Source organism: Elgaria multicarinata, chromosome 1 (genome assembly GCF_023053635.1).
Source record: "Elgaria multicarinata webbii isolate HBS135686 ecotype San Diego chromosome 1, rElgMul1.1.pri, whole genome shotgun sequence".
Lineage (NCBI taxonomy): Eukaryota > Metazoa > Chordata > Lepidosauria > Squamata > Anguidae > Elgaria > Elgaria multicarinata.
The window spans coordinates 159,026,119-159,052,985 of record NC_086171.1 but is presented as its reverse complement, the minus strand read 5'-3'; the positions used below and the strand labels follow the sequence as shown (position 1 = coordinate 159,052,985).

At 43.8% G+C, this 26,867-nt stretch overlaps 1 protein-coding gene across 1 annotated transcript in view; it reads right to left on the bottom strand.

Annotated features, from left to right (window-relative positions):
- The window catches only part of INAVA (innate immunity activator), a 41,404-nt gene extending 14,774 nt beyond the window's left edge, over nucleotides 1–26,630 (bottom strand). The window contains exons 1-4 of the mRNA XM_063118846.1: nucleotides 26,476–26,630; nucleotides 9,190–9,301; nucleotides 6,585–6,709; nucleotides 3,681–3,803 (exon numbers count right to left, since the gene is read on the bottom strand). Coding sequence (XP_062974916.1) covers nucleotides 3,681–3,803; nucleotides 6,585–6,709; nucleotides 9,190–9,250 — 309 coding nt within the window. The 5' untranslated portion in view covers nucleotides 9,251–9,301; nucleotides 26,476–26,630. The remainder of the gene's footprint in view (nucleotides 1–3,680; nucleotides 3,804–6,584; nucleotides 6,710–9,189; nucleotides 9,302–26,475) is intronic.
- Nucleotides 26,631–26,867: the final 237 nt, after the last annotated feature.

The window sequence follows — 26,867 nt, the reverse complement described above, 5'->3', positions numbered from 1 at the left end:
TAAAGGGGTCTGCACCATTTGTGAAAAAAACAAAAGCAAACCGTCCTTCTATCACAGCTGACTGCCTGTTAAGAATTGGGACAGGAAGCCCAGGTGGAAAATGTCGAATCAACTCCCCCACTAGGGGGCAGTATGCTTCACACCCTCTGCACTTGGCATAAAGAAATCTTTTGCACTACAGTTGAAGGTCCTGGGTTTTATAGCTCTGGCTATAAAGAATCTGACTTTTTGTTTCGGAGGACAAAGATCCCTGGGGTGGTAATCTGATGGAGTTTAAGTGGGTATAGGATGTCCAACAGAAAAAGGTCAAGGACAGGCACATTTGTATTACAAATAATAATAATAATAATAATAATAATAATAATAATAGTAGTAGTAGTAGTAGTAATAATAATAATAATAATACATTTATATCCTGCTTTTTTTCTCTTGCAAGGAAACCAAAGTGGCTTACATGATTCTCCTCCTCCCCATTTTATCTTCACAACAACCCTGTGACTGGCCAAAAGTGAGCTTCATCGCTGAGTGGAAACTAGAATCCAGATCTCCCAAGTCCCAGTCCAATACTCTAAAGGTACCACTACACCCCACTGGCTCTCTGGTCAGAACAGTAGTCAACTATGATGACCAGCACAGCTCAAGTATGAGCAGTAAAGCATTTTGCTTTGCTTCCCACTCTAGGAATGTCTGGGCTAGCAGCAAGGCTTGCCATGAAAGCTGATGCTGACTATAGCAGCAATGTGTGGTATTATTATTTTATTATTATTTATTTATATAGCACCATCGATGTACATGGTAATGACACTGCGGCTGCCCAGAGGTTTCTAGGCAGGAATTTGACCATACCACATCATTGGCTTGTGCCTATGCCTAGAGGTTTCTATGGAGGCTGCAAGCCTGCAATGTACAGAGTGGACTTCCACAGCTGCCAAGGAGTCTTTCACACACTCTTCAGCAGTGATGGGATGCAGGCATAACCTAGCATTCAGAATTAGTGTTACACAGGTGATGGATATAGAATCATAGAATAGTAGAGTTGGAAGGGGGCTACAAGGCTGTCGAGTCCAACACCCTGCTTGATGCTGGAATCCACCTTAAAGCATACCTGACAGATGGCTGTCCAGCTGCCTCTTGAAGGCCTCTAGTGTGGGAGAGTACACAATCTCCCTAGGTAATTGGTTCCATTGTCATACTGCTCGAACAGTCAGGAAGTTTTTCCTGATGTCCAGCCAGAATCTGGCTTCCTGTAACTTGAGCCCATTAGTCCGTGTCCTGCACTCTGGGATGATTGAGAAGAGATCCTGGCCCTCCTCTGTGTGACAACCTTTCAAGTATTTTAAGAGTGCTATCAAGTCTCCCCTCAATGTTCTCTTCTCCAGGCTAAACATGCGCTGTTCTTTCAGTCTCTCCTCATAGGGCTTTGTTTCCAGACCCTTGATTATCCTCGTTGCCCTCCTCTGAACACGCTCCAGCTTGTCTGCTTCCTTCTTGAAGTGTGGTGGCCAGAACTGGGCACAAAAGATGAGGCCTAACCAGTGCTGAATAGAGGGGAACCATTACCTCATGTGATTTGGAAGCTATACTTCTACTAATATTGTGGTGCAGGCACTCTACACCCACATTCACTTTGTGTTATGAACACTGGAGGGTACATTATCCATGAAACAGCATGGCTAAGAATGAAGTGTGTATGAACAAGAGCATCCATGGCTGTATCATGGTCATAATACAGGCCTTGGATGTTCTTGTAGCCTTCTGCTGGTGCAGACCCACTGGCCTCCTCAGCAGCAGAAGCGGTAGCAACAGCTGCAGAGGGGAAGGTATCCCTGCAGAGGAAAACACAGAAATTTCTCCCCTTTGCAGAAGGTCTTTAGGTGGCATTGTAGATTGGCCCACTACGCCTGGACCGGTCCTACCATATGGCAAAGTGAGTTGGCTGCCTCAGGCAGCTGAATTTAACTGTCATGAAAATTCAGGAAATTATTATTTATTGTATTATTATGGGGAAGGTTTTGCAGTTTCGCCTCAGGCACCAAAATACAGGGCCTGTTCAGACAATATCCTAAGCCGTGGTTAGGGCACTAACACTTTTGCAGCAAATGATTAGTGAGCATGTTTAAACCGTGGTTATGTAGCCACCACGGCTGGAATGGTTCACACAACACATTAAGTCCGAGGCAGGTGTGTATGGCCTGGTGGCTGGCAAACCATGGCTGCCTGCAAAGTCTTCTGGGTGAATGGCTGCTTCTGCTTCTAAGCTAGCAAACTGTTATTTCAGTCTGAACCAGTCAGCAAGATTCCTTTGTGTTATGGGAAAGATGGGTCAAAAGCACAATTACAGTGATCTCATGAGAGCATCAGGTGTCTTATCTGAAGGCTCTAATGAGCTGACATTCCAAGGTGGCTCAGTGGAAAAGCTGGCCATAACACCCTTAGAAACCCAATTAGTGGGTCTTGCCCGTGCCAAAGAAATGCCAAGCAATGCCTTGTTTATCACAACAATGTAGACTTATGCTATAGATTCCTATGATGAGAAGAACTGCTTTGTTATTAGTAGCTATGCAATCCATCACTTGCTTAACTTGGCAGCAATGCCAAGTTCAGTTATGCTATAATTGTTCTTGTGCCCAGGGATGGGGGGGGGTCCAGATTTTGCCGAAGGGTCTTTTGTGCAGGAAGCTTTCGCAGTCTAGTCCACTTTTATTGGGATATGCTTGCTGAAATATGCCAATAAATTTAGTCTCCTTGTAAGCAAACCTGTGAGTCTGGCTACTTTTGTCTCCTTGACAACCCTGAAAAACCTGAAAGCCCACAGCCTGGCCAATACAAGGTGATTCTCACCCACTGCTTGCATTTTCACTGTTCTACAACTTCCCTCGCAAAATTCCTTTTACTAGCTGCCAAAGACTGAGAAATGTCTACCCAGGGAGATCTGTATTGCAAAACCTTCCACAGAACCTCCTTGGTTCTTGTATCTTGGGTTGTGAGCCAAGCAAAAACTGGGCTGGGTCCTTTTGAGGCCAGCTATGGCTGACCAGCTGCTCCTATAAGCTCAGCCTCTAGATAACTGGAAACTTTGTTTTGACCCACATTTTCTAAACCCAGTACAGGGGACACCTCAAGCCCACAGCAAGTTTCCTTATTTATTTATTTACAATATTTATATACTGCTCCCCATTGAAAATTTCGGAGCAGTGTACAAGATAAATCAAAATAAAAACAGAATAAAACACTTTAAAATAGATTTTAAAAGAAGCAAAATGTACAGTAAACCATGGTTACAATGCACCCAAACACACTCAGGTCCTCTGGAAAGAATCTACTTCAGTCTGCCAAAATTAGGCTGACAAGTATTACCCAGAGGACCTTCTCTTCTGCTGCTCCCAGACTGTGAAATGGCCTGCCGGAGGAGACACGTCAACTTAACTGGGTTTTAGAATTCAAGAAAGCTATAAAGACTGATCTCTTCTGGCAGGCCTATCCAGTGGAATTTTTAGATGTTTTTAGAATGTTTTTTAGGATGGTTTTAACAATGTATATTGTTTTAATTCAGTTTTATGTATTTTATCGTTTACTGTTGTTCCCCACCTCAATCAAAATGGAGAGGTGGGTAAAAAATTATTATTATTATTATTATTATTATTATTATTATTATTATTATTATTATTAGGCTTCCTTACCGCTCCTCTTGAGAGAATGGCCTTTTCATCCAATTTGAAAGCAGCACCAATTCGACGGCGAACTTTTGGAGGCTTCTCTCCTGGCTTCAGTGGATACTCTGTGGGAAGCATTCCTGTCAGTTCCTGCCAAGAAAAGGGCAAGAGGAAGATTCAGTTCACGGGACAGAGTGCCACTGACTTTGCGCCAGAGCCAGTCCTACCATTAGAGCAGAGTGAGGTGGTCGCCTCAGACAGATGATTTAGGGTGCCACGAAAGAGCAGCAAATCATTAGTTACTTAATTTGCTATAAATGGTATTATTACTGCCAGGGAAGGGAAGGGGTATTTCCTGCCTCAGGTGCCAAAATAATTTGATCAGCCTTGGGTACCATATACCCCTTGACTTAGAAAGAAGGGAACACCATAGGCTGCTCTGCCTCAGGCAGCAAAATGTCTGAGGCCAGCTCTGAAACTAACTGCTGAAGGAGACATGTGACAACACCCAATTAATCCATATAGCAGAACACCTCAGATATTATTTCATTAATTACTTTATTTTACTTTATTGTATTTATACCCTGCCACATGGCCTGAGAATGGACATTCAGGGCTGCTTGCAAAACAGGTAAAAATTAAACCGATAAATTGCATCTCATTTTTTTTAATGGATCTCTTATTTTGTTAGCTTTGCAGTTTTTTTTTTCATGTTTCCTGAATATCCCATGACCTTGAGTTAACTTCTGGCCCAAAAGAATGCCATAGACAAATGGCCACACAAAATACTTGGGGCTGAATTCATTCCAAATGTTTCCAAAACCAATTATTTCTAGTGACTTCTTGCAAATTGGTTACCAGGCATGTGAAGGGTTAGATTTGGATTGGTCCAGAGGAGGAACTTGACTCTGGGAATAATAGAAAGTTCTGGAATAAACTCTTGACAACATCTAGGAGAGCAAGGAACTTCATTGGGTACAGTTCTGGTATCCTGAATAGTTCTCAACTTCTTTATTTTGACCCACTTGTCACAGAGATTCAGAGGAGATACTAATAGGCTAGGATGGCTAAATTACTATTTTAATCTGGGCGCACTGGACTTCTTTCTTTGAGGCATCAAAATGGCCACAACTAATAGTAGTTGGATGGATGGGCGAGATTTGCACAAGAAGACCTCCCAAAAAATTCTTTGGGAGAACCTCATTTGGGAGAAGGTTCCTCATGCAGGTTAAAAGGGGGGGCTCTTTTCAGATTCATGAGGGAACTTGAAGGGAAGGGGATTTTTATAACATCTGGCTAATATCACTTAATCAAGGTACTTGGATTGTTTTACTAAGAGATCAATCCTATGGCCCCTAGACAGCATCTGAGGGGGGGTCATAGGATAGTTCAGATTTCTGGATCCGAGGTCAGAAACAGCACTCCGACCTCAGAGCCAGGAATCTGCACTCCCTCCCCCCTCCCCCTTACAGCTAGTGCAGAAAAAACCATGCCAGCTGCCTCTACTAGGGCACAAAAGTGATCTTGGAGAGGGGGTCAAGGGGGCATTCCAGTGGGCGGGGAGGGGACAGGACTGGAGCAGCCACGTTATGCTATATCAGCACCATGTACATTGATGGTGCTATATAAATAAATAATAATAATAATAATATCCCCAGGCCTCTCCAACTTCCCTCCCTCCCTCTCCGAGACACCTCAGCTAGATGAGCAAAAAAGCTCATCTACACAAAATACAGAGCAGGAAGATCATCTCTGATGCTCCTCGTGCTCTACATTGGGTGGCCGTAAGCCTCTGGGTTTGGGGGCGAACAGCCATCCTGGTAGGATTGCAGCCTAAGCTATTTGCTATTTTAATGATGCAGGAACCTCTCTCATGGGGCAAATGCTCCTGATACTCACTCTACCCAATTTTTGCCCCCAGATACTTTCTATTAAGAGCAGAAGACCCAAGCTGGATCACAGCAAAGGTCCATCTAGTCCAGCATTCTGTTCACACAGTGGCCAACCAGTTGTCAATGGGAAACTCACAAACAGGATATGAGTGCAACAGCACTCTCCCGTCCATGTACCCCAGCAATTGGTGTACACAGGCCTACTGCCTCTGCTACTGGAGGCAGAAGCACATAGCCATCAGGACTAGGAGCCATCAACAGCCTTATCTTTCATGAATTTCACCAATTCTCTTTTAGAGCCATCAAATTTGGTTGCCATCCCTACATCTTGCACAGTGAATTCTCCAAATCATGCATAATTTTGAACACCTCTATCATGTCTCTCCTTAGCCTCCTTTTTTCCAAGCTGAACAATCCCAGCCGTTGTAACTTTCCCTCATAGGGAGACGCTCCAGTCCCTTGATCATTTTAGTTGCCCCTTTCTGGACTTTTTCCAGCTCTACAATATCTTTTTTTTATGTATAGTGACCAGAACTGTACACAGTATTCTAAGTGTGGTCGCACCATAGATTTGTATAAAGGCAGTATGATACTGGCAGTTTTATTCTCAATTCCTTTTATTTTAATGCCTAACATAGAGTTTGCCTTCTTTACAGCGGTCACACACTGGGTTGACATTTTCATCGAGCTGTCCGCCACAACCCCAAGATCTTGGTTGGTCACCACCAGCTCAGATCCCATCAGATTATACTTGAAGTTGGGGGATTTTTGCTCCAATGTGCATCACTTTACACTTACTTACATTGAACCACATTTGCCATTTAGATGCCCATTCCCCCAGTTTGGAGAGATATTAGTGCTGCCATTGGATAGCATCTGAGCATCTTCCAAGCCCAGGAAGAGCTCTATGGAAAGCCTCTCCCATTTCCTTGGGCAATGGAGTCCCAGCCCTTAACGATGTGCATTCTTTTCCTTTCGCAGCACCTCTACTACACCCCCGGCCAGCTGCGGTAACCCTGCCGTTTGTCTGGCAACTTACCGCCTCGCGCAAACACAGCCTTCTCAGCTCCTGTACACAGGCCTCCAACCGCTCCTCCAGCGCCTTCTGCTGCTTCCTCATGGCTTGGGTCAGGTCCTTCATTGGAGACATGGGGCTGTCTGGTCCTGAAGGGGGCAAGACAGACACAGAAAGACTCGTCAGCCAGTTGCTGTGGGAGGAGAGGGAAGGGAAGTAGCAGCCATGTTTAATGAGACAGACAGGGATGCCCTTTGGCTGTTTTCTGGAGCCAGCTGCAGGTCTTGCAAATGCATCTTAAAGGCCCATGTCCTTATCAGTTATCATAAAACCGGCGGGGAACTTCAAAGGAGAGGCTGTTCTGACAGCTCATCAGGTGGGCTATACAATGTGCACAGCGCTATGGACTGATTAGCTCCCACTTCATAGGCTGCAGGCAGCTCAAGGTCATTGTAGATCAGATAACGAGGAGACCCGGTGGTGATATTCCTGATGGTTGGGTTTATTAGGAAACCGAGCAAATAGATTTGCTGCCCTGCCCATAGACCGGAAAAAAGTGGCCAGCTTTGATCTTTGTAAGCCTTAAGACACAATTTTGAGACGATTGCAGCACTCACTTAAGCGGCATCAGCGTGGCGCTTCTTCCACGGATCAGAGGCACTAGTCAGCTCATTGTCTCCTTTCAAGCCACATAAAGGTCTGATCTCAGCCCATACTGGCTCATTGCCCAGTAGGAACATAGCCAGTCATTCCATACATGTGATTCAAAGCGCAGAGGCGGAGCAGGGTTTTTGGGACACCTTACTGTACCTTTTCAGTGGCAGTTCAGGAGGAAATGTCTCTAGCTTAGCACTAGGTTCCTAAACTGGGAACAATTCCTATTCAGATGAGGTATCTAAATAAGCACTGGGGGTTGCAGGAGAAATCAATCTAGGAAGAGGGTGTGGAATGCTGAACTCCCTCAGGCTGCAATCCTATATATACGTACCTGGGAGAAAGCCCTGCTAAACTCAGAGGGGCTTACTGCTGAGTAGACATACACTGGATTGCACTATAATTCCTTTATTTCAGTGTAAACTTCCAAGTACAATCACAGTCCTGCCTTTTTTTAAAAAACCAGGGGATGCTGCGTGAGGTGGGCCTTGCCACTGAATTGCCTGCAGTCCTGAGAGTTCATGTAGCTCATGCACATCACTTCTTTTGACTGCACTGGCACTTTCCACTGTTGCTTTGATCCAGGATTTTATTATCTCGGGAAAGCAGGAATATAATGGAGGATACATACACACACACACACACACACACACACACACACACACACACACACACACACCCTTTGCAGGTGGCAGTGATGCAATGTCATTGGCAATTACATCCTGGATCTTCCACCTCAGCTCTTGCTTAGAGCTGCCACACATGGTGATGGTGTGCTTGTGCACTGGAATAAACCCAGTGAGGGCTCATGGCTTGGTGGCAGAGCACCCACTTCGCATGCAGAAGATCCCAGGTTCAATCCCCGGCATCTTCAGGTGGGGCTGGATAAACTCCTGCCTGAAACCCTGGAGAGCCGCTGCCAGCCAGGGTCAAGAACACTGGGCTAGATGGACCAAGGGTCTGACTCAGTATGAGGCAGCTTCTTGTGTTCCTAACAAACCAACCTCTAAGAAAAAATAAGTATGGTATGACTTTATTCCTTGTCAGTCTGCACACTGGTTTGAAACCATGAAGAGATATGTGCTACATGCAATGTTTTTCTACCCAGAGAGAATCTCATAGTATATCTATTGTCACATTTGAAGTGTGGCCTGAGTATTTACTTTTGCTATGGGTTCCCTCTTCAGAGCTTTTTTGGCTTTTTTTAAAAAAAATATGAAAGCAGTTTCTAAAGTTTATGAATAACTAAAGAAATACAAAGACCAGGCCGTGTTCATGTAGAAAGAACATCACACATGATTTGGCCCTAGGTTTCTAGTGAGTGTCCCAAGAAATCAGCTACTCTTGGCAACAAGGGATTCGTTACAACATCCTGCATGTAGTTTAAGGCTACCTGTTTATGTGTTAAGAAATCTTCTCTGGTGAGTAACCAGTTAACGAGCACGATGGTTTAAAACAAGGGTGGGTAACTTGTGATCTTCCCGATGTTTTGGCCTATCGTTCCCATGATCCCTCACCATTGACTAGGCTGGCTAGGGCTGATGGGAGTTCTAAGCCAAAACACCTGGAGAGCCACAACTCCACCCTGCCACACCACTCCCCCAAAACCTGCCACAACTATTGACATCACCTGCTCCAGGCTATGTGAGCCTGACTCTGGAATCTTGGACAGCCACGTAAACACTTTGGGCTGCATCATAGCACAGCTGGGAGGAAACAGTATCGAAACTAAGAAGGCAGGGGGAACTTTTCACAGCTATGCTTTACCTCAATGGCCACAATTCTCAGGCAGCTGCAGTGACAAGGACTAGACTAATCTTCTGACCTCGGATTAAGGCAGCTCACAGGCCTGCAGCAGAAGGAAGACCCCAACAGAGCAGTCATTCTTGGTTAGCAAGTTGATACAGGAACAAATCCAAGAGATGATGCTGGTATTGCATTTCTACAGGCTGGAATTTCCCCATTAGTCACTTACCCGACTGCACTATGATCCCGCTGTCCGTGTCGCTGGTCTCATCCTTATTTTTACTCTTCATGACTAAGCTCTGGATGCTGGAAAAATGCAGGATGTTCACACCTGGAATTGTCTGCTAACACAAAGAAGGCAAAAAATGAGGTGTGCTTTACACATACACGCAGGCTGGAAGGAGGATTTCCACAGATTGCTACAGCACCGGGGTGGGGGACCTCCTGGGGTCCCAATCTGGCCTTCTGGGATTTCCCAGATGGCCACGCCCTTTCCCTGGCCCCGTCCCCTTTCCAAGCACTAATCATTTATTTGTTTCCCAGTTTTTGTACAGCTTGAAATGTCTCTCCTAAAGCCTCGTTACTGGCAATAAGCGCTAACTACAATATGCGGCATTTTATTTATTTTTGGATTTTCGGGCCCACAAGCCCCCGAGAGTTTCTCCTAAATTGATTTTTGTCCTCAGGGTGAAAGAACTTCCCCATCCCTGATGTAGCAGTTGTCAGAATGAACACCTGCAGCAATCAGAGGCCTCTGACCATGTGGAGGCTCTGTAAAGGGCTCCTGTATGAATTGGGACTTCAGTAAACTCAAGCCCTGCATTCCACATCAGTCACTGACATATCTATTTAGAAAAGAGAGAAGGGGGATTTCCACACATAGCTCTTTTTCTGTGGTTAGGCAGTATCTGTACTGGGGTTTGATGTCTGCGGTTTTGCAACTCACAATCCACACCGGGCTCCTTCTTGGTGGGCATAGCTGGTAATAGGCCCGGGCCAGATGGGAAATGTAGGCCCCATTTGAAACTGCTCATTAAGTATTTTTTAATCAGTTTTAAATATATATGAACTAGAACGATTTATTAAAAAGGTAATGGCAAGCACTTTTATTCAAGATGTATATAAGACATCACTTCTTCACATTCAGAAATGCTTTACATGCTTTTCTTTGGGCAAATTCATCATCAACAACAGAAAAATCAAGCAATTTTGCCCAGGGGGACTCGGAGTAGGCCCCCTCAAAATCATAGGCCCATGCCAACTGGCCCCACTGGCCCCCCCTCTGCCCAGCCCTGGTGACAGAACGTGTCCAGGTGTCATTTCCTTGGGCCTCCCTTTGCCCCTCCCATTGCTCTGTGCCCCTCCCATAGTACCTTTTCTCCATTCTGCAAATGCTCACTGGTGTGTGTAACTCACCAGCACACACCACTTTCGTAAAAAAAAAAAATATTTTGCCATATTTTGAAATTCCTTGAGAAATATGGAGCATGCAGCTCTCTGTGTCTGCTAACTATCTGCTCAGTTTCCAAAAAAACATGGCTGCTAGAAAGGGGGCCTACTGACGAGCAGCTGAGAGCTGGCCAAGCAGATTCCCCTCTTTCTCTTTCATAAAAAGAAACCCTCCGTACACCCCCACCATCACCAAGCTGTCTCACACAATTGATTTTATTTTTTATCCATAGTCTATGCACAAGTCTGTTCTTCTAGAATACCACTAACATACTTTTTTTTAAAAAAGGCATCAACATCATCATCAACAACAAAGCAAAAGTATAAAGTTAAGGAGGCAATTTCAATACTGGTACTGGGAGTAAAGCCGCAAAAGTAACAATGAATTATATGGCTGATGTTGTTGTTTGGAGGAGCTGCAGGAGAACAAGAAATACACGGCAAGCAATCAGGAAAGGAGAGTCATCTCCAACATGTGATTCACCCTCCCCATGGACAACTCCTTCCACTCTGTTTCCATTCCACATTTTCCTGTCCACACGATCAAAGAACATGTGCAGCGATTCTGCTCTTTCCCTCCTTACGGATCTTCACGTTAAGCAAAAAGTTGGGAGAATTGCAGGCAAAACATGAGGGCACATTACAAAAGAACACCGTGGTCGTCTGGATCACATGTGAAATGTAAGTGAATGAGCCATGGTAGTACAAGAAATCCTCATCTGGAAAAGCTCAAAGAGAGCTGATTTGGGCTACGACAAGACAGGCCATTCTGTCTGCACAATCCAAGATGCAATGTCAGCCCAAACTTGACCCACACTAAATCATCGCTTCTTTTTTTATTGGGGGTGGGGTGGGGGGACAGAATGACTTTTGAGTGCCTGGTTCGTACTAAAGCATCAAAGCAAAACAAAGAAATGCTCCTATGCAGAAATGCCTGTAGACACATATTTCTAAACATGAACCTCTATGCACAGTCACGGATCTCTTTTTGTAAAGCTGCTTGCACATGTAGTATTTCTCTGATGCACACAAAGTGGGGCATTCATTCATTAGGAACACAAGCTTAAATAATCCTCCAATTCAAGTGCAGCTGCACACACAGCATAGAATTTGTACTATAATTGACCAAACAATATTTAGCATTTATATAGTGCTTTTAAAGTCTTGACATACTTTAAAACTTCATACAACAAGCCTGTAAAGTAGGTCGGTGCTGTTATCCCATCCTGCAGATAGGGCTGGGAGACAGTGGCTTGCCTTAGGCCACTTAAGTGAATTCGTGGCAGAGTGGCAATCAGATCAGGGGAGGCCTTCTTGGCTACTAGGTTCCCCAAGTATTTTATAGCGACGGTTCTGGATGTTGCACCTCAAAAAGGACACCCTAAAATTAGAAAAGGTGTTGAAAAGGGCAACCGAGGCCAGATCTACACTAAGCAGGATATAACACTTTGAAAATGTTTTGGAGACAGTATAGGGAGTGTGTCCTGGGCCCCAACAGTTGTCACTACTGTTATAAACCATTTTAAAGCAGTAGTGTATATCCTGCCCAAAATTATTAAGGTTCTGGAGCAACTCCCCTATGAGGAAAGGTTACAATGTCTGGAACTCTTTAGCTTGTGGGGGGGGAGCGTGTACTGCACAGGGAGACATAATAGAGGTTATGCAGTTAGAATACTAGAACCCCGGATCATTCTATGAAACTGAATAGAGGGAGGTTCAGGACAGATAAAAGGAAGTATTTGTTCACACAGTGCATAGTTAAACTATGGAATTCGCTACCACAAGATGTAGTGATGGCCATTAACTTGGACAGCTTAAAAAGGGGATTAATCACATGTATGGAGGATAAGGCTATCAATGGCTACCAGTCATGATTAGTGCCAAATTACCAGAAATTTTGAGGCTATGGGGGGGAAAACAGGTTTTTACCAGGGTTTTTGGGAAAAGATGGGAATTCTGTAAAAACTGCAAAATAAGCAATACTTTTTTAGCGCTCTTTACAGATCTAAAGTCACTGCTGCTTTAAGACAGCCTTTCCCAACCTGGTACCCTCTAGATATTTTGGATTTCAGATCCAATCAGACTCAGGCAGCATGGCCAATGGTCAGGAATGCTGGGCACTGTAGTCCAAAACATCTGGAGGGTACCAGGGTAGGGAGGGCTGCTTTAGGAACATGAAGCAATCTTTCTGTTCCTAAAGTTATTTTATGTATAACTTATTTTTCTCATAAATTTATAATTATATTTTAAAACTTTTAAAAGTAAACTCATAGAACAAAACGCAAACTGTTCAGAATGCACATTTACTACCAGGAATGCACAATTACGATTCTACTCACATATTGGGAAACTGAGCATAAATGTCTATTCAGTAAAATATAATTTAGATCAATAATTTTAATAAGGAATGAAAGAACTAACTATGCTGGGAATCTTACAGAGAGGGTTAAAAATATCTCCCCATGTCTTCATTATTTCCAGACATTTTATATCTCTAGTCTTTCTATAAAAGTGTTATTATTAGAAATTATTTTGGGGGAGCAAAACCTGGGTAACGATATAAAAATACTTTGTCTGAAATTCTAAAAGAAAATATGTTATAATCCAAAGCTGTTCAATTTTCCCAAACACAAAAACAGTCCTGGGGGGGGGGGGAAATGGGGGGGAAACAGGGTCCCCCCCCACTATTTTTTCTAGTTTTTTTTCCTTGGCCTTCATATCTCTAGTCATGATGGCTTTATATTACTTCCAGCATCAGAAGCAGTATGCTGGAGAACATGAGTGGGTGGCTGCTATTGCATTCATGTCCTGTTGGCTTCCCATAGCCATCTGGCTGGCTACTATGGGAACAGAATCCTGTCCTAGATAGGCCTAGATGGGTCTGATGCAGCACAGTTCTTATGTTCCTATATCTAAATCAGACCACAAAGCAACGTTCTGCTTTGGCAAAAGTTGTGGGTTGGCAAATACAAGTCACTCCTTTCACCTCAAGACTATATCTTACTACTGCCATGTTATAGAACAAACAATCGTGCTATTATCACAGTCAACTGCAATTTACGGGGGCTTCCAGAAGGCAACCTAATAGACAGTCCTTGGCTCTCTCGCTAGCTTTAAACCTTGTGTCTCCACCCGTTAAAAAAAAACACCATATGCCAAATTAGGTTACCTGCTACTCCTCTTTTTAGGCTAAGAGAACGTCCTGGGGATCCAAGCAAACAACACGCCGGTCCTGGCAATGCTATAAAGAAGCTCACCCATGCAAGAATGCTGCTCCACCCCAAGCTCCTGCGTCAGAAGAACTGACCGTTGTTCAAGATCCCATTGCAGACGCTAAGGTGTGTCACCTGAATGCAGAGGGATCATTAAGTAGGGACAGTCCTTGTCACTTTCCCTGCAGCTGTGGGCTGCTCCAACCCTTCCTCCTGCAGCCATGCGTGCATTTGCCCAGCACTTCCCCGCCCCTACCTGGGTGAGTCAATCCGAAAGTCATGCTGAGTTTCTGTCTGGAGCTTTTCCTGGGACTGCCAGTCTCCTGGGAAACAAAGGGCAAAAGGAGCAGGATGGACAAGGTTCACGGCACTAGTGCCAAGCAGAGCTGAGCTATATGGCAGACAGGTGAAGTCATTTAGATCTGTCTTAATTTGTTGCTCGCTCCAAACAGGCACAGGAGGCTGTGAAGGCGTGGGCTTGTCACTCTTCTTGCTTTAGTAAGGCCATTCATAAAACCAGAGGTAAACAGCACAGCTGCAGTAGCAGAGGGTACTTTCCCCCTGAATAATGCAATCCCACAGTCAGGCTCAGTGGGGCTCAAGCCAGGATCCCTGTGGCTCAGGCCCTGGCTTCCTGGAAATGCAGGCAACACCAGCCAGGAGATTCACATAATTTATTTAAGCACTTTTACCCAGCTCTTTAGCCAGAAGAGGCTCTCAAGGCGGCTTACACAAATATTTCTTAATATTTGTTGTAAATATTACAATAAATGTTGCCCACAGGCTGACATTCTAAAAACATGACACAAAAGGAAAGGGGATTGGGAGGGAGGAGGGGGATAGGGTTAATCCTCTTGGTCAGGTGTTGCAGGAGAACCAATCCAAAGCTACCACCAATGATTAAAGATTCTCAGGCCTGCTGACTTCTTGAATCTGGGTAACAAGTTGCTGGGGAAGGCCACTCATTTCTCACCAAACCACTGGCCTGTCTGCTATAGCCTCTCAAACTCCAAGTTAATTACCTGTCTGCCCTTTGGCCGGGGTGTATGTGCAATGATTTACTAATTCTATGACAAGAACTAGCAAGAATATGGCCTTAGCATCTGTGTGACTCCAGGCAATTATCTCAGGGGAGTGAGCATTGGAACCTTGTCCCATAGAGAGGATATGCAAGTATAAAAGGTACAAGGAGGGCTCTGGCGAGCCTTCCACGGCTCTACAGGTACGTCCAGACAAGACCCCAGCATACAACTGGCCTGTCTTATTCACATAATTTTATAGGAGGTGCAGACGATAATGTCTCTTGTAACCTGCTTCTTCCATCCTTCCCCCCGCCCGCCCCCCCCACAACAAAACAAAATAAAGCAGGGAAAGCCTGGCTAGGGATGCTGGGAGTTGTAGACCAACACATCTGGAGAGTAGGGATGTATGAGAAATTTGTTTCAATTCAGGATTTACCCAGTTCACACTTTCTGGACTGAACATGGATTTGGATGCAATCTGCAGTCAAAGTCCATACATTTCTGAGCTCACAATGTGATTTGCAGACCCAAAAAATTGCATTCAACAGCATGCATACATTTGCAAAATGTGCATGAAAAAATGCATACTTTTGAAAAATGTGCACAAATACACTTTAATCAATGAGAGATGAATGCATACATTTCAAAGATGCACACAATTGATGCATCTATTCGGGGAAATGTGCTCTCTGATACAGATTTTAGTCAGAACAAATTTTGAAGTGGAATCTGGAGAACTTTGGTGAGCTCAAGCTTTGCTGATTTACACATCCCCTCCCTACTAGAGGGAGCCTGGTTGGAGAAGGCAGCTGTGCATGCATTTTTTCTTATACCAAGGTAGACAAATGAAAGAAAAGCATCATGAGCGAAAGAGAATTTGTACTAGAGGGATGCCACATATGGACCAGAACTAAATACCTAGTGAATCAATGTCCATGCTTGTATGGACAGCTACGAATAACACTCGTTAGTATCCGTACAGCATCTTTCCTAAATACTATACATGCCACTGTGATTTCAGTACAGTACTGATTGTACCAGTTGCTTGAGTCAAAGAAACCCTTAATGCATTGTGACTTTTCTGTTCTCACTAAGGTCCAATTCATACAATCACTTTGGCGGAACAAGTGTACAGGCCAAGTGATCTCAGCTGATTTCTTGACTAACATACAGCCAATCTGTAAATAATTTGTATTTATTATGCCACCCTGTCAAATGTGCGTTGAGCAATAGTGTGATAAAGTGGGTTGAGTTACAGGCTGGGAGTACAGGGGAGAAGTCATATGATCGCTGCATCACAAACTGATCTCTCCCAGATCCACTCAAGTTCAGTTTTCACTGGGCCTGATATAATTGTGTGAACTGTAACAGAAGAGTTACAATGGAAAGGTATGTATATACCTTTCTCATGAATATTACCAGAGTCTTGTCTCCTGCACTGAGCAGGGGGTTGGACTCGATGGCCTTGTAGGCCCCTTCCAACTCTGCTATTCTATGATTTTATGATTCTATGTTCCTAGGACTCTTACGTGTGTCCTACGACTATTTCTTCTTTATTAAAAAATAAACCAGAACGGATGGTAGCTTGGTGATATCCTCACATGATTGCACAAAACGTTTTTACAGAACGTGTGAATAGTACAAAATGTGGGAAGCGTATGGTATGTGGGAACAGGACAGCAAGATGGCCCTTGCTCCTGAATAGCCCCTAACATCTTCGCTCTGGTGGCATCGGAGCATGTCTAGATTTTAATCAAGTAATGTTAACAATGACATTAATGTCATTAAAGTATTTTAAAGGGTGTGGACTTCTCTCTTCTAGGTGCAGTTACCAGCAAAGCCTGGTTAAAGCTAGAAGAGCCTGCTGCTCCAATAATAGTCGGAGACAAGTTAAGGCATGAAGATTTACCACAACAGCTCCGCTGGCTGCTTTCCCACACTGCAAACCCTATACTGTCCATCTCAAGTCTATATGATAGCCCCCTCCAAAATAACTAGATCGCTTCAAACATGTGTTTAAGACTCGTTTAACATTCCACAAACATTTTGTTCTTCTAGGGATCAACAGCCACACTCCCAAGCTATATTCTGTACAAAAAAGGATCTTACTGATTATTGATTTTTTAAGGAAACGGTTCCAATATCCAAGGCCTTTAGGAGATTGCTCTTTAAAGGCCAGATATCATGAGGACTAGCAACTTAATGAGAGTAAGACAGATATGCTGAATATGACAGCACACCAGGATTCTATCCCTATTTCCAGTTAGGCCTTTACTTTGGAAGATGATTATTCACAACAGTCTCATTTCATTAAGGCAGCATTTCATGTTGAATAGCAAAAACACTTTTATTTCAAAGGGTTACTCTAATACAGAGTGGTTGGTGCCATGATGTCAGAGTTTTGTCTTGTCTAGATTTGAAACCTCATATCTATCTATTCATGCTGGACTCTTTATTTATTTATTTATTTATTTATTTATTACATTTTTATACCGCCCAATAGCCGAAGCTCTCTGGGCGGTTCACAAAAATTAAAATCATCATAAAACAACCAACAAGTTAAAAATACAAATACAAAATACAATATAAAAAGCACAACCAGGATAAAACCACGCAGCAAAATTGATATAAGGTTAAAATACAGAGTTAAAACAGTATAATTTAAATTTAAGTTAAAATTAAGTGTTAAAATACTGAGTGAATAAAAAGGTCTTCAGCTGGCGACAAAAGGAGTACAGTGTAGGCGCCAGGCGGACCTCTCTGGGGAGCTCATTCCACAACCGGGGTGCCACAGCGGAGAAAGCCCTCCTCCTAGTAGCCACCTGCCTCACTTCCTTTGGCAGGGGCTCACGGAGAAGGGCCCCTGTAGATGATCTTAAGGTCCGGGTAGGTACATATGGGAGGAGGCGTTCCTTCAAATAACCTTGAGCTAAATCTGCATATCTGATTAATGCAAGTCCAAAACAGCAGACTAGAGAAATTGCAGGGTCAGATCAGATGGAACAGCAGACAAGAAAAATACCCTTGGTGCCTCCATTTTGCAGGAACTGGTTACCACACTTCCTATTTACTGGTGAAACATCAGACAAGCAGTACTGAATGCTGGCATGTGGACACATGCCAGCACATGTTTGCCAACCAGTCCCACTAAGTTTCAAAGAACCCCTCAGCCAAGCTGTGCAGTTATAGTATACAGTCACAATTTCATACATTCGTGATGTCACATCACCACTAAACAAATGGGAAGTCAGACAATGTGGAAAATGGAATTATAGTGAGTGAAAAATTCAAACAAGGTCTTACAGGAGAAGAAGCTGACTGAAACCGTACAGTTAACCTTGACTGTGCCTTGGTTTCCCATTTGCTGCATGCCATTGATGATGCCAACTTATGTTTTAAGAATGATTGTAAGGTGAGACTTATGGAAGTGAAGATGCAGGCAGCCCAAACAAACTGTAGATTGTTAAGAGATCAAGTAACATGGAGGAGGATCCAAGCCCTAAGCAGACATGTGTTTAAATGTTGGTGATGGAGCTTGAGAAAGAACTTGATTTGTTCAAGGACTTAGCCACAGATTTCGCAATTGCCATCCACTGTGAGGTACATGGCATTTGCTGGATAATTGCACACATTAATGGATCACGTCACTACCACCACCTGGAATCCTGAGTAGCCTCAGGCACTGGAGACAATGCGTGGAAAAAATAAAATTGGAACCAATTTAACACTTCATGAAACAGCTGTGTTTGCCTCTTGTTCACCACATATCTCTTAGCAAACAGTGTAATAACATTTGAGAAGGAAATGTGCACCTAATGGACAAGCACCAGGAAGTCATCACTGGCCACAGTTCTTCAAAATGTTGCCTACCACTGTGTCTTCCTTTCAAAACTGTCAACTCTTCACCAGTAGCTATGCAGTGCATGAGAGGGAAACACATAGGCTGTGTAAAGTGTTAATCAGCCCTTGAGAGACAATGCCAGTTGCAAGGGCATCAGAGGGCAAGGAGCAATCCTGGTAGGCTTCCAGGGGTGGGGACTGATAGGCCATGGTATTCCATCCCTCCAAGGCATGGCTATCCCACAGTCCAACATGTAACAAAACCCAGCAGTATTCCAGAGGAGCCTCAGTTCAAGACAAGTTCAGCTTTGCCGAGATAAACGCACTGAACAACGTCGAGGCAAACCTTAATTTTGATTATGAAGTTGACAAATGTCCAGAGCTTACTAAATGCCCACACTAGGAAAGAGTAAATTCTTGAAGGCCATTGCTCTAGGATCTGCTTGTACAGGCTGCCGGGGTCCACAAATATAGCCATCTGACCATAATTTAATTCTGCAGCCATCAGGGAAAACCTCTAGTATATTCTACCACATGAATAATACATTTTCAAAAAGCCACCAGCAGTATAGGAAGGCAGAATGTGCCTCTTTCAAAAGGGTGGCAGGCTGAAGCTTGTGCTGGGTCACAGCATCACTGTAATGGAGGAAGGAAAGATGTTTTTACACACACACACACACACCTCTTTAGGGTGACCGCTAATGAATCATGAAATAAGGACGAAATTCATTACAAAAACAGAGGTTAAAAGAATACAATGAATTGCATACATCAAATTTGCATATGTTAATTTTTTACTTCTATAGATGCACATTTAGAAATAGTTATTATAATTTAAATAGAAATACAGTATATCTCATCATAGTGTAGAAGACTATGAACAGTGACGTGTGCCTGCCTGTTGAGTCTGCTGATCAGGTGTTAACTGTTGATGAGCAACAGTTCTTATAGTTCTTTTTCTTTAGACCAGAATTGGACAGGACATCCCTTCAAATAGAAGATGCCTTCAAACAGAGGACTGTCCTCTGTAAAAGGACAGGGATGACACATGGCCTTCCCACGCACTCCTATTCTGTAACAAACTGCCCACCACTCTTCTGTAAAAACTCCATACCAGGTAGTATGCTTTTTATACTGTATTTTGTATTTGTGTTTTTAACCTGTTGGTTGTTTTATTATGGTTTTAATATTTGTGAACCGCCCAGAGAGCTTCGGCTATTGGGTGGTATAAAAATGTAATAAATAAATAAATAGTGCATACAAAAGCGAGGGCCCTGTAGAACAGGAGGCAAGAATGGCATGCCTTACTGGCATGGCTAATAGAAAGTTTAAGTGATTAGCTAGCTATTATGGGATGCCTTTGACTTAGCTACTTTGGGAAATCTGTACTTTTCCTCCCTAAGGCAGCTACCACTAGTGATGGAGGCATCAGATCATCCAGAAAGCAAGCCCCCTTATACAAAGAAACATGGCTGCAACCTTTGCAGACCACTGGGGGGAGAGAAATAGTGTAAACTTACATGGCTCCTACAGAGTAGGCATAACATCTGACCAAGCAAGAAAGTCACACTGCTTGAATTTATCTCTGTCAAGCAGTTTATGGCCAAGGGGGGGGGGAATGGTTGTTGCCATCCCTTATGTAGGTTGGGCTTAAGGTGACCATATGGAAAGGAGGACAGGGCTCCTGTATCTTTAACAGTTGTACTGAAAGGAGAGTTCAGCAGGTGTCATTTGTATGCATGCAGCACCTGGTGAAATTCCCTCTTCATCACAACAGTTAAAGCTGCAGGAGCCCTGCTCTCTTGACCAGATACAAAATAGGGCAGGGTTCCTGCAGATTTAACTGTTGTGATGAAGAGGGAATTTCACCAGGTGAGGCATGCATACAAATGACCTGCTGCATTTCCCTTTTATATGCAACTGTTAAATATACAGGAGCCCTGTCCTCCTTTTCACATAGTCACCCTAGTTGGGCTATACTTTTCTAAATATACAATTAGTCAGGTAACAAAGACTTCAAATAAAGAGGCTTTTCAGAGAAGCATTAACTTAATTCTTTCTTTCTTTCTTTCTTTCTTTCTTTCTTTCTTTCCTTCTTTCCCTTTTCATGTATCTGAAAGCAAAGACTGATATTACCACTTGAGCATGTTTTAAAACAACACCAAAACCAGAGAGATCCAGGAAGCTTTTATTGTGCAATTGCCCTGTCTCAAACACAGAATCCGTGCAATTTTGGGGGAACTGATTCCCAGTTTGATTGCAGAGATATAAACAGAGATGGCTGAAGAAGCTATTCAAGTACAATTCCAACACTCAATCACCCCTCCTCGCACTCCTAACTCTGCAATCAGATGCCCAACTCCAATCCAAATATTCCACCTTCACTCTCCTTTTTGCTCTCCTCAAATACCCAATTTCCTTCTTACTGGACTCCTCAAAGCTGCACAAACAACTCTAATGATGTGAAAGAGTACAGGATATGTGAGAAATATATAGGCCAAGGGTCTTCAGGCAACCTATAGATACTTTTCAGGATCCTGAGATTTCCTAGATTTCATTTTAAAAAACTGTTTCTAGCACTCATGATTGTAGAGAAGAGTTTGAATAAGTGATGGCAAAAATTCACAGTGCAGACCTCAGCACCAAACAAGTCTAACATCCTTAGTCTAGAATCACACCCCCTGTTTGTTAGCAAAGAGTAAGTTTGCTTCAGGCAGCCAATCAGAAGATAACCCTTTCTCCAAGAGAACAACTAGTTTCCCTGGGCACAGAGCCCAGTTTTTATTGAACTTCTGATCATGTACATAATATGTCATGATACCAAGCTGGGAAGCATATGTTGATGCCGGCTTGATAAAGGAGTGGGATTGGAATAGAAAGTTTTGTAACTGTTGAGCTAGTGGGCTTTCTTATCAAGTGGTCTGTTTACTCTCAGGACACCTATCCCTTCAGTTCTGCTCCAACTTTCAGAAATTACTGCTGACAAATTCTAAGCAAGTTCCAACAAAATCTGGAAGGTTTGTGCTCCATCCTGAGCCTGTTGCATCCTTCAATCAACCTCAACTGTGTCCCCCAAGCCTCCTGGTGAGAAGCTGTGTTCAATGCCCATGCCACAAATGTGGGCTTTTTGAGTTTATGACAGCCTCCCCCAACCTGGTGCCCTCCAGATGTGTGGGCATTGCAATCCCACACATCTGGAGGGCACCAGGTTGGGGGACGCTGATTTATGATCAACAACAACAACAACAGATGTTTCAAAACTGGATATTAAAACATCAGCATGATGCAATCTCAGGCTAGAAGTCAGTGAGACTACAGGTATACCTAGACATTACAAACAAATGCATCTAATAGAGGCCAAACACTCTTTAAAAAAAAAAACATTAAAGAAAACACCACAGAGGAGGCTATTGAGAGCAGAGGAAGAAGGGGTGCTTAATCTTTTCCCCTGCGTGCCATTTCCCTGCTCCCCACCCCAAAATTCACATTCACAAGGACCAATGCTGCTATGGTCAAAGCCACTTAGGAGGGGTTGATTTGGAGCAGGAAAATGGTGGATCAGTAAAGGGTGAAGCTTCTCCACTCCAAATTGACCCCTCATGGAAAGGCTTTCCCAAAAGAAAATGGACAAGAGGCCAGCGTGAGAGTTCTAGCCTGAATATTTGTGCATAATACATTGTTAACCTCTAAGGCGGCCCATTCACAGGCACCCATAGTGGCATGGGAATCACTTCCTCATGGGTTGATCCCATGCAGATGCATTCTGGATAAGAATTCCAGGACCACCTGCGTGAGGCGAATTGCAGGAGGTTTCCCCTCCAGATTGTTGGCCTGAACGCAACCGGGCTCGACTCTTGCAGCAATTTCATCCGATTAGCAGCGAATGGTTGTGTGAGCCAGCCACCAGGTCCCTTATACGCCTGCACTTCCCCCACTTGAACACAAGGGATGTGGGCCAGGCATACTCAGAGGAAGCAAGCTCAGCATCAAACATCGGAGCCAAGCGTCTGATGTGTAGGTGGTATCCCAGCTGCACTTCTGAAGAATCCGCCTCTTCTGTGCATTTCTAGCCCAGCTACTCAGCTTGACAAATCCAAAGCCTGCTCCAGGGTGTGTCTGGAACCAATACCTACTGACACATATACTCAGGGGCTTTCCAGACACAACAATGACCCCCCCCCAAAAAAAAAATTAAATGTGAAAAGTGCTATTAAGTTGGATTGAATTCTAGTATCTTGCCCTACAGTGCTCAAATTACAGGAGGCCCTGACAACCTCTACCCCATGCCTTATGATAGTCCCATTAGTTGCCATTTCCAAAGACTACAAGGAGGTTATGATTTAGCTAAAATTGTGGTGATTCAGAGGATGGGGTGTGTGAATTTTATTCCCCTGACCCCATGATTCAAGCACTGCTACTGCCCTTGGTGGAAGAGAAGGACTGTGCTTCAGCAAAACAGTTTGTTCATTGCTTTCGCCACACACACATACACACAGTAGGGTTAAAGAAAAGACATGTACAGCCTAGAACTAAAGAAAAAGCATAGTGGACGAAAGTTTAACAACCTAGTGGAGTATTGTTGTGGAGAAGGAATACATGAGTTCTCCTGTGCTGGAATAATACAGCAGGGGGGATGTTGGACTCCAGAGAAGAAAAACAAGATGTGTGTGTGTGTGTGTGTGGTGTGTAGTATTTAATATAATTGTGCAAGCATGGAATGGGAAACTGTGTTGATGTCATCAGCACTAGCCAATAGAGGATGGAGATGTAACCGCTAACAAAGGGCATCACCACACAAGGGAAAATTGCGTTCGCTTACCATCGTTTCTCTGTTTGCACATTTGTCCCTCATTACTCCTTCTTTTGAAAGAGGAAGAAAACAATGTGCACATGGCCCATTCAGTGGGCCGTTTTGATCCCACTGCTTCTCCTGCACACAGCAGGAGATAGCGGCAACTTCCATCTTTAAAACAAGTCAGACTTATTAGGGTGTTTTTTTTGTTGTGTGAAGAAAGCTAGAAGGGGCGGGAGGCAGACGCCACAGTGAGAGGGTCCTGCGAAAATCCGTAAGTGCCCAGTAATGAGCATGTAATAAAGTGCTCATCCGATGGAGCTCTCAGTCCACATCGAACTCCAAGCAGTTCACATCCCTTGCTTGGGGTTGCTGTGAGGGCACGATCATTATAGTTACAAATCAGTGTGATTAGTGTGCTCAGAAAATACAATACACCTGAAACAGAAGTCGGACTCCAGGAAAGACAGCTAAATCATTTTCCCCAACCCCACAATGACTCTTGAGTAACAACTGCAATAATAAAATGATTATCTAGAAAGATCCTTCGGGCACCCAGTCCCAGACTGTGAGTCAAAGCCCCACTCCTACCCCCACCAAAGTCAGAGGATGTTTAAACAACCCCCCTGAGCAATTCTAAAAGTACCTCATGTTGAGTGAACTCTTTTTCATTAGTTTTCTAGTTACCGAGGCAGAAATAGGCCTGCCAACTGCTTGAATAATTTTATTTAATTAAGTGTGCAGCTTTAATTGACTAATTGAACGATTAAGAGATTAAGCTCTCAATACTAAATTGCAATTATCAGCACCTTTCTCCAGGAGCCTCCCTGATACCCCACACCCTGGGAAGCTCGCTTGTCTCTTCTTCCTCCAGTGAAGGAAGGATTCCACACATCCATATGAGAGCTCCCAACTATTATACCCTCCAATTGTACCTATTCCATTAAATTCAGTCTATATTCTACACAGCTGCCAATGTATGGCCAATTTGTATTTAATGCTGACAATATATTCCTATTTGGCCTACAGAACAGTAGGGTCTTCAACTGTGGCTGAACCAGGAGAATGTAGTTCCAGCACTTTGCTTCTGCTGTGGGGAACTGCAGTAGTGAAACCACCGCCCCAAATTCATAGGAAACAGCAACCTTGGCTCCAAGAAAGGACTAGTGGTCATACTTAGAGCTTTATCACACCAGCGTTATACTGTGCAATCACTGCGAATTGCGTTCAAAGGACTCCGAAGTTTTCCAGCTTATAATCTGCTTTTATTCTGAAGTACTCCCATGCATCCTGCTTTAATTGCGCCTCTTAACCAAAAGAAGTGCAATATTTTGCTACTAGTTTTCGAGCGTATCATTTGTTGTTTTCCGAGCGGCCACTGGGGCGCAGGAGCAGGATTTGAAGAAAAATTAAACAAATGCTTACATCTCCGTAAGCTTTAAAGATAAAGACATCAAAATTGTCACAGTAATAAATATTAATGAGAGCTTTAAGCATATCAAATTTGAATCAGATTGGGTCATCCGTTGATTTTTTATGATTTTTTTACATTTCCCCCCTTAAACCCATTTCCTGGTATGCCGCCCGGTAGCAACAACAACAACAACAGCAGCAACAGCTTAGTGCTGTAGGGGATAGTTCAAGGGAAACAGGTATGTGGGATGAAGCTATTAATGTCATGGGGTTGCATCCAATGTTAGTCTTACTTTAAGTAGACTCACTGAAATGAATGGGAGTTGTTCAGCATAACTAACTTAAGTCCCATTTATTTCAATGGGTCTGATTTAAGTAGGACTAATATTGGACCCAACCCATGGGTCCCAACTGGATGGCGCCTTTGACAGCTACAAGAGCTACCATGAGTCCCTCCCTGTGCCATTTTTTGAACTTCCTTGTTCCTCTGTGACTGGTTCTCACCACCCCCACCGCCCTCCTCACTGGAGGCGGTGTGCCTCACTGTCTATACTGCTCAAAAGCACTCTTATAATTAAAACCAAATACTATTTCCAAGCACAGCAAGGCCATATATGCCCTGCCCTATTTCATTATGTGGAGACAGCCAGCAGATGTCACTTCAGATGCCCTGGGGCTAGCAAAATGCTGACTGGTTAGTAACACAGGGCACTGTGAAATTAGAGGCCATCACTGCTGAATAGTAGCCAAGGAGAAGGGAGACTTAACACCATTATTGGCAAGCGCCATAAAATAGAGGAAGGGGCACAGGGGCTGCCAAGTCAGCTCCATACAGATGCATCATTGCTGACTGGTTAGCAACAGCGAACATGGACCACTGATATCATTGCCCTTACTGGGGTATGTTAGCTAGTCAGTAGCCATACAGCTGTACAGTGCTAACCTAGCAGCCTGTACACCTCTGCCACCACGTCCCATTGGTAACAGCATCAAGTTCCCCTGCTTCTTAGTTACCACTAAGCAGTGGTCAACACACCACTTCACCAGCTGCTGTTGGCTGGATGAAAGTATCAGGAAAGGAGCTTTCAGAAAGTCTAGAATGCTCCTTCCTCTCTATCCAGAATGCAAGAAACTCACCATAAGCATGGAGCATATTTTTTGTTTTCCTCCATTTCTTGCTCTGCCCAGCTGCCTCCATTCACTGGGCTGCCTTCCCACCTTACGGTCTTCAGCCCAGGATGGTTCCATCTGCTTTGCCCTCCGAAAATAGGCATGGATTGAAAGAACAGCAGAGGAGCTTTCGGGGTCCCAGCAGAGACTAAGAACTGCTTCTGACATTATGAATTTCCTATACAAAAGTAACTGCTGTGTAGGGAATCACAAGGAAGCTGCATGTCAATTACATCTCACAATCCCACATGCACAAAAGCTGCAGCTGACCAGAGCAAAAAGAGCACATGTTACACGTGGTGATCTGTATGTTATAGTTGTGACGTCCATCTAGGAAATCTGTAACATGTCAAAACACCCATATAGAGCAAGAGAAGAGCTGATTTAATAAGAGCTCCGTTTTTTAATCTACAATCAAATATGAATGGATTCCTCACAGCAATTAGCACATTCCATTCTTTTCCTAATTATCTCTTGAACACCAGGGAGCCAGAAACCCACACATTTTTTTTAAAAAAAGGAAGATGACATTTTTGAACAGATTGCGTGATATTGGTCTTCAATAGACAATGGTTCTCCCTCTCTTTGGGGATGAAAAAGCAGCCAGACTCCCTTACCTGTTGGATTGAGTCCTCGATTGAAAGTCCTTGGTATTGAGAGACAAATCGGGGAGAGAGATCTGTGCCAGATTCGTTCCAGTGTTCTAATATATCCAAGTGGCTGCTGCACTTCCGACCCGTCGGCTGCTTCCCTCTTCCAGGCACTGTCTTGCTCTGGCTGTGCCAAAGAAACTGCGTTACTTGTTTTGACTTGAGTCAGAGGGGAGGGGCAGGTGAGCAATACCTTCTCAGCCCCAGCAGAATCAAGCACAGCCCAATCCTTCCAGGCAGAGAAGGACAAGCCGACACAGGGCACCAAAGGGGAGGGACTAGAGAAAAAGCCTCTTGCAAAAGATAGCCAGGAATCCCCCCAACCCCAAATAACTGATCCTTGGTAAAGAGAGAAAGCA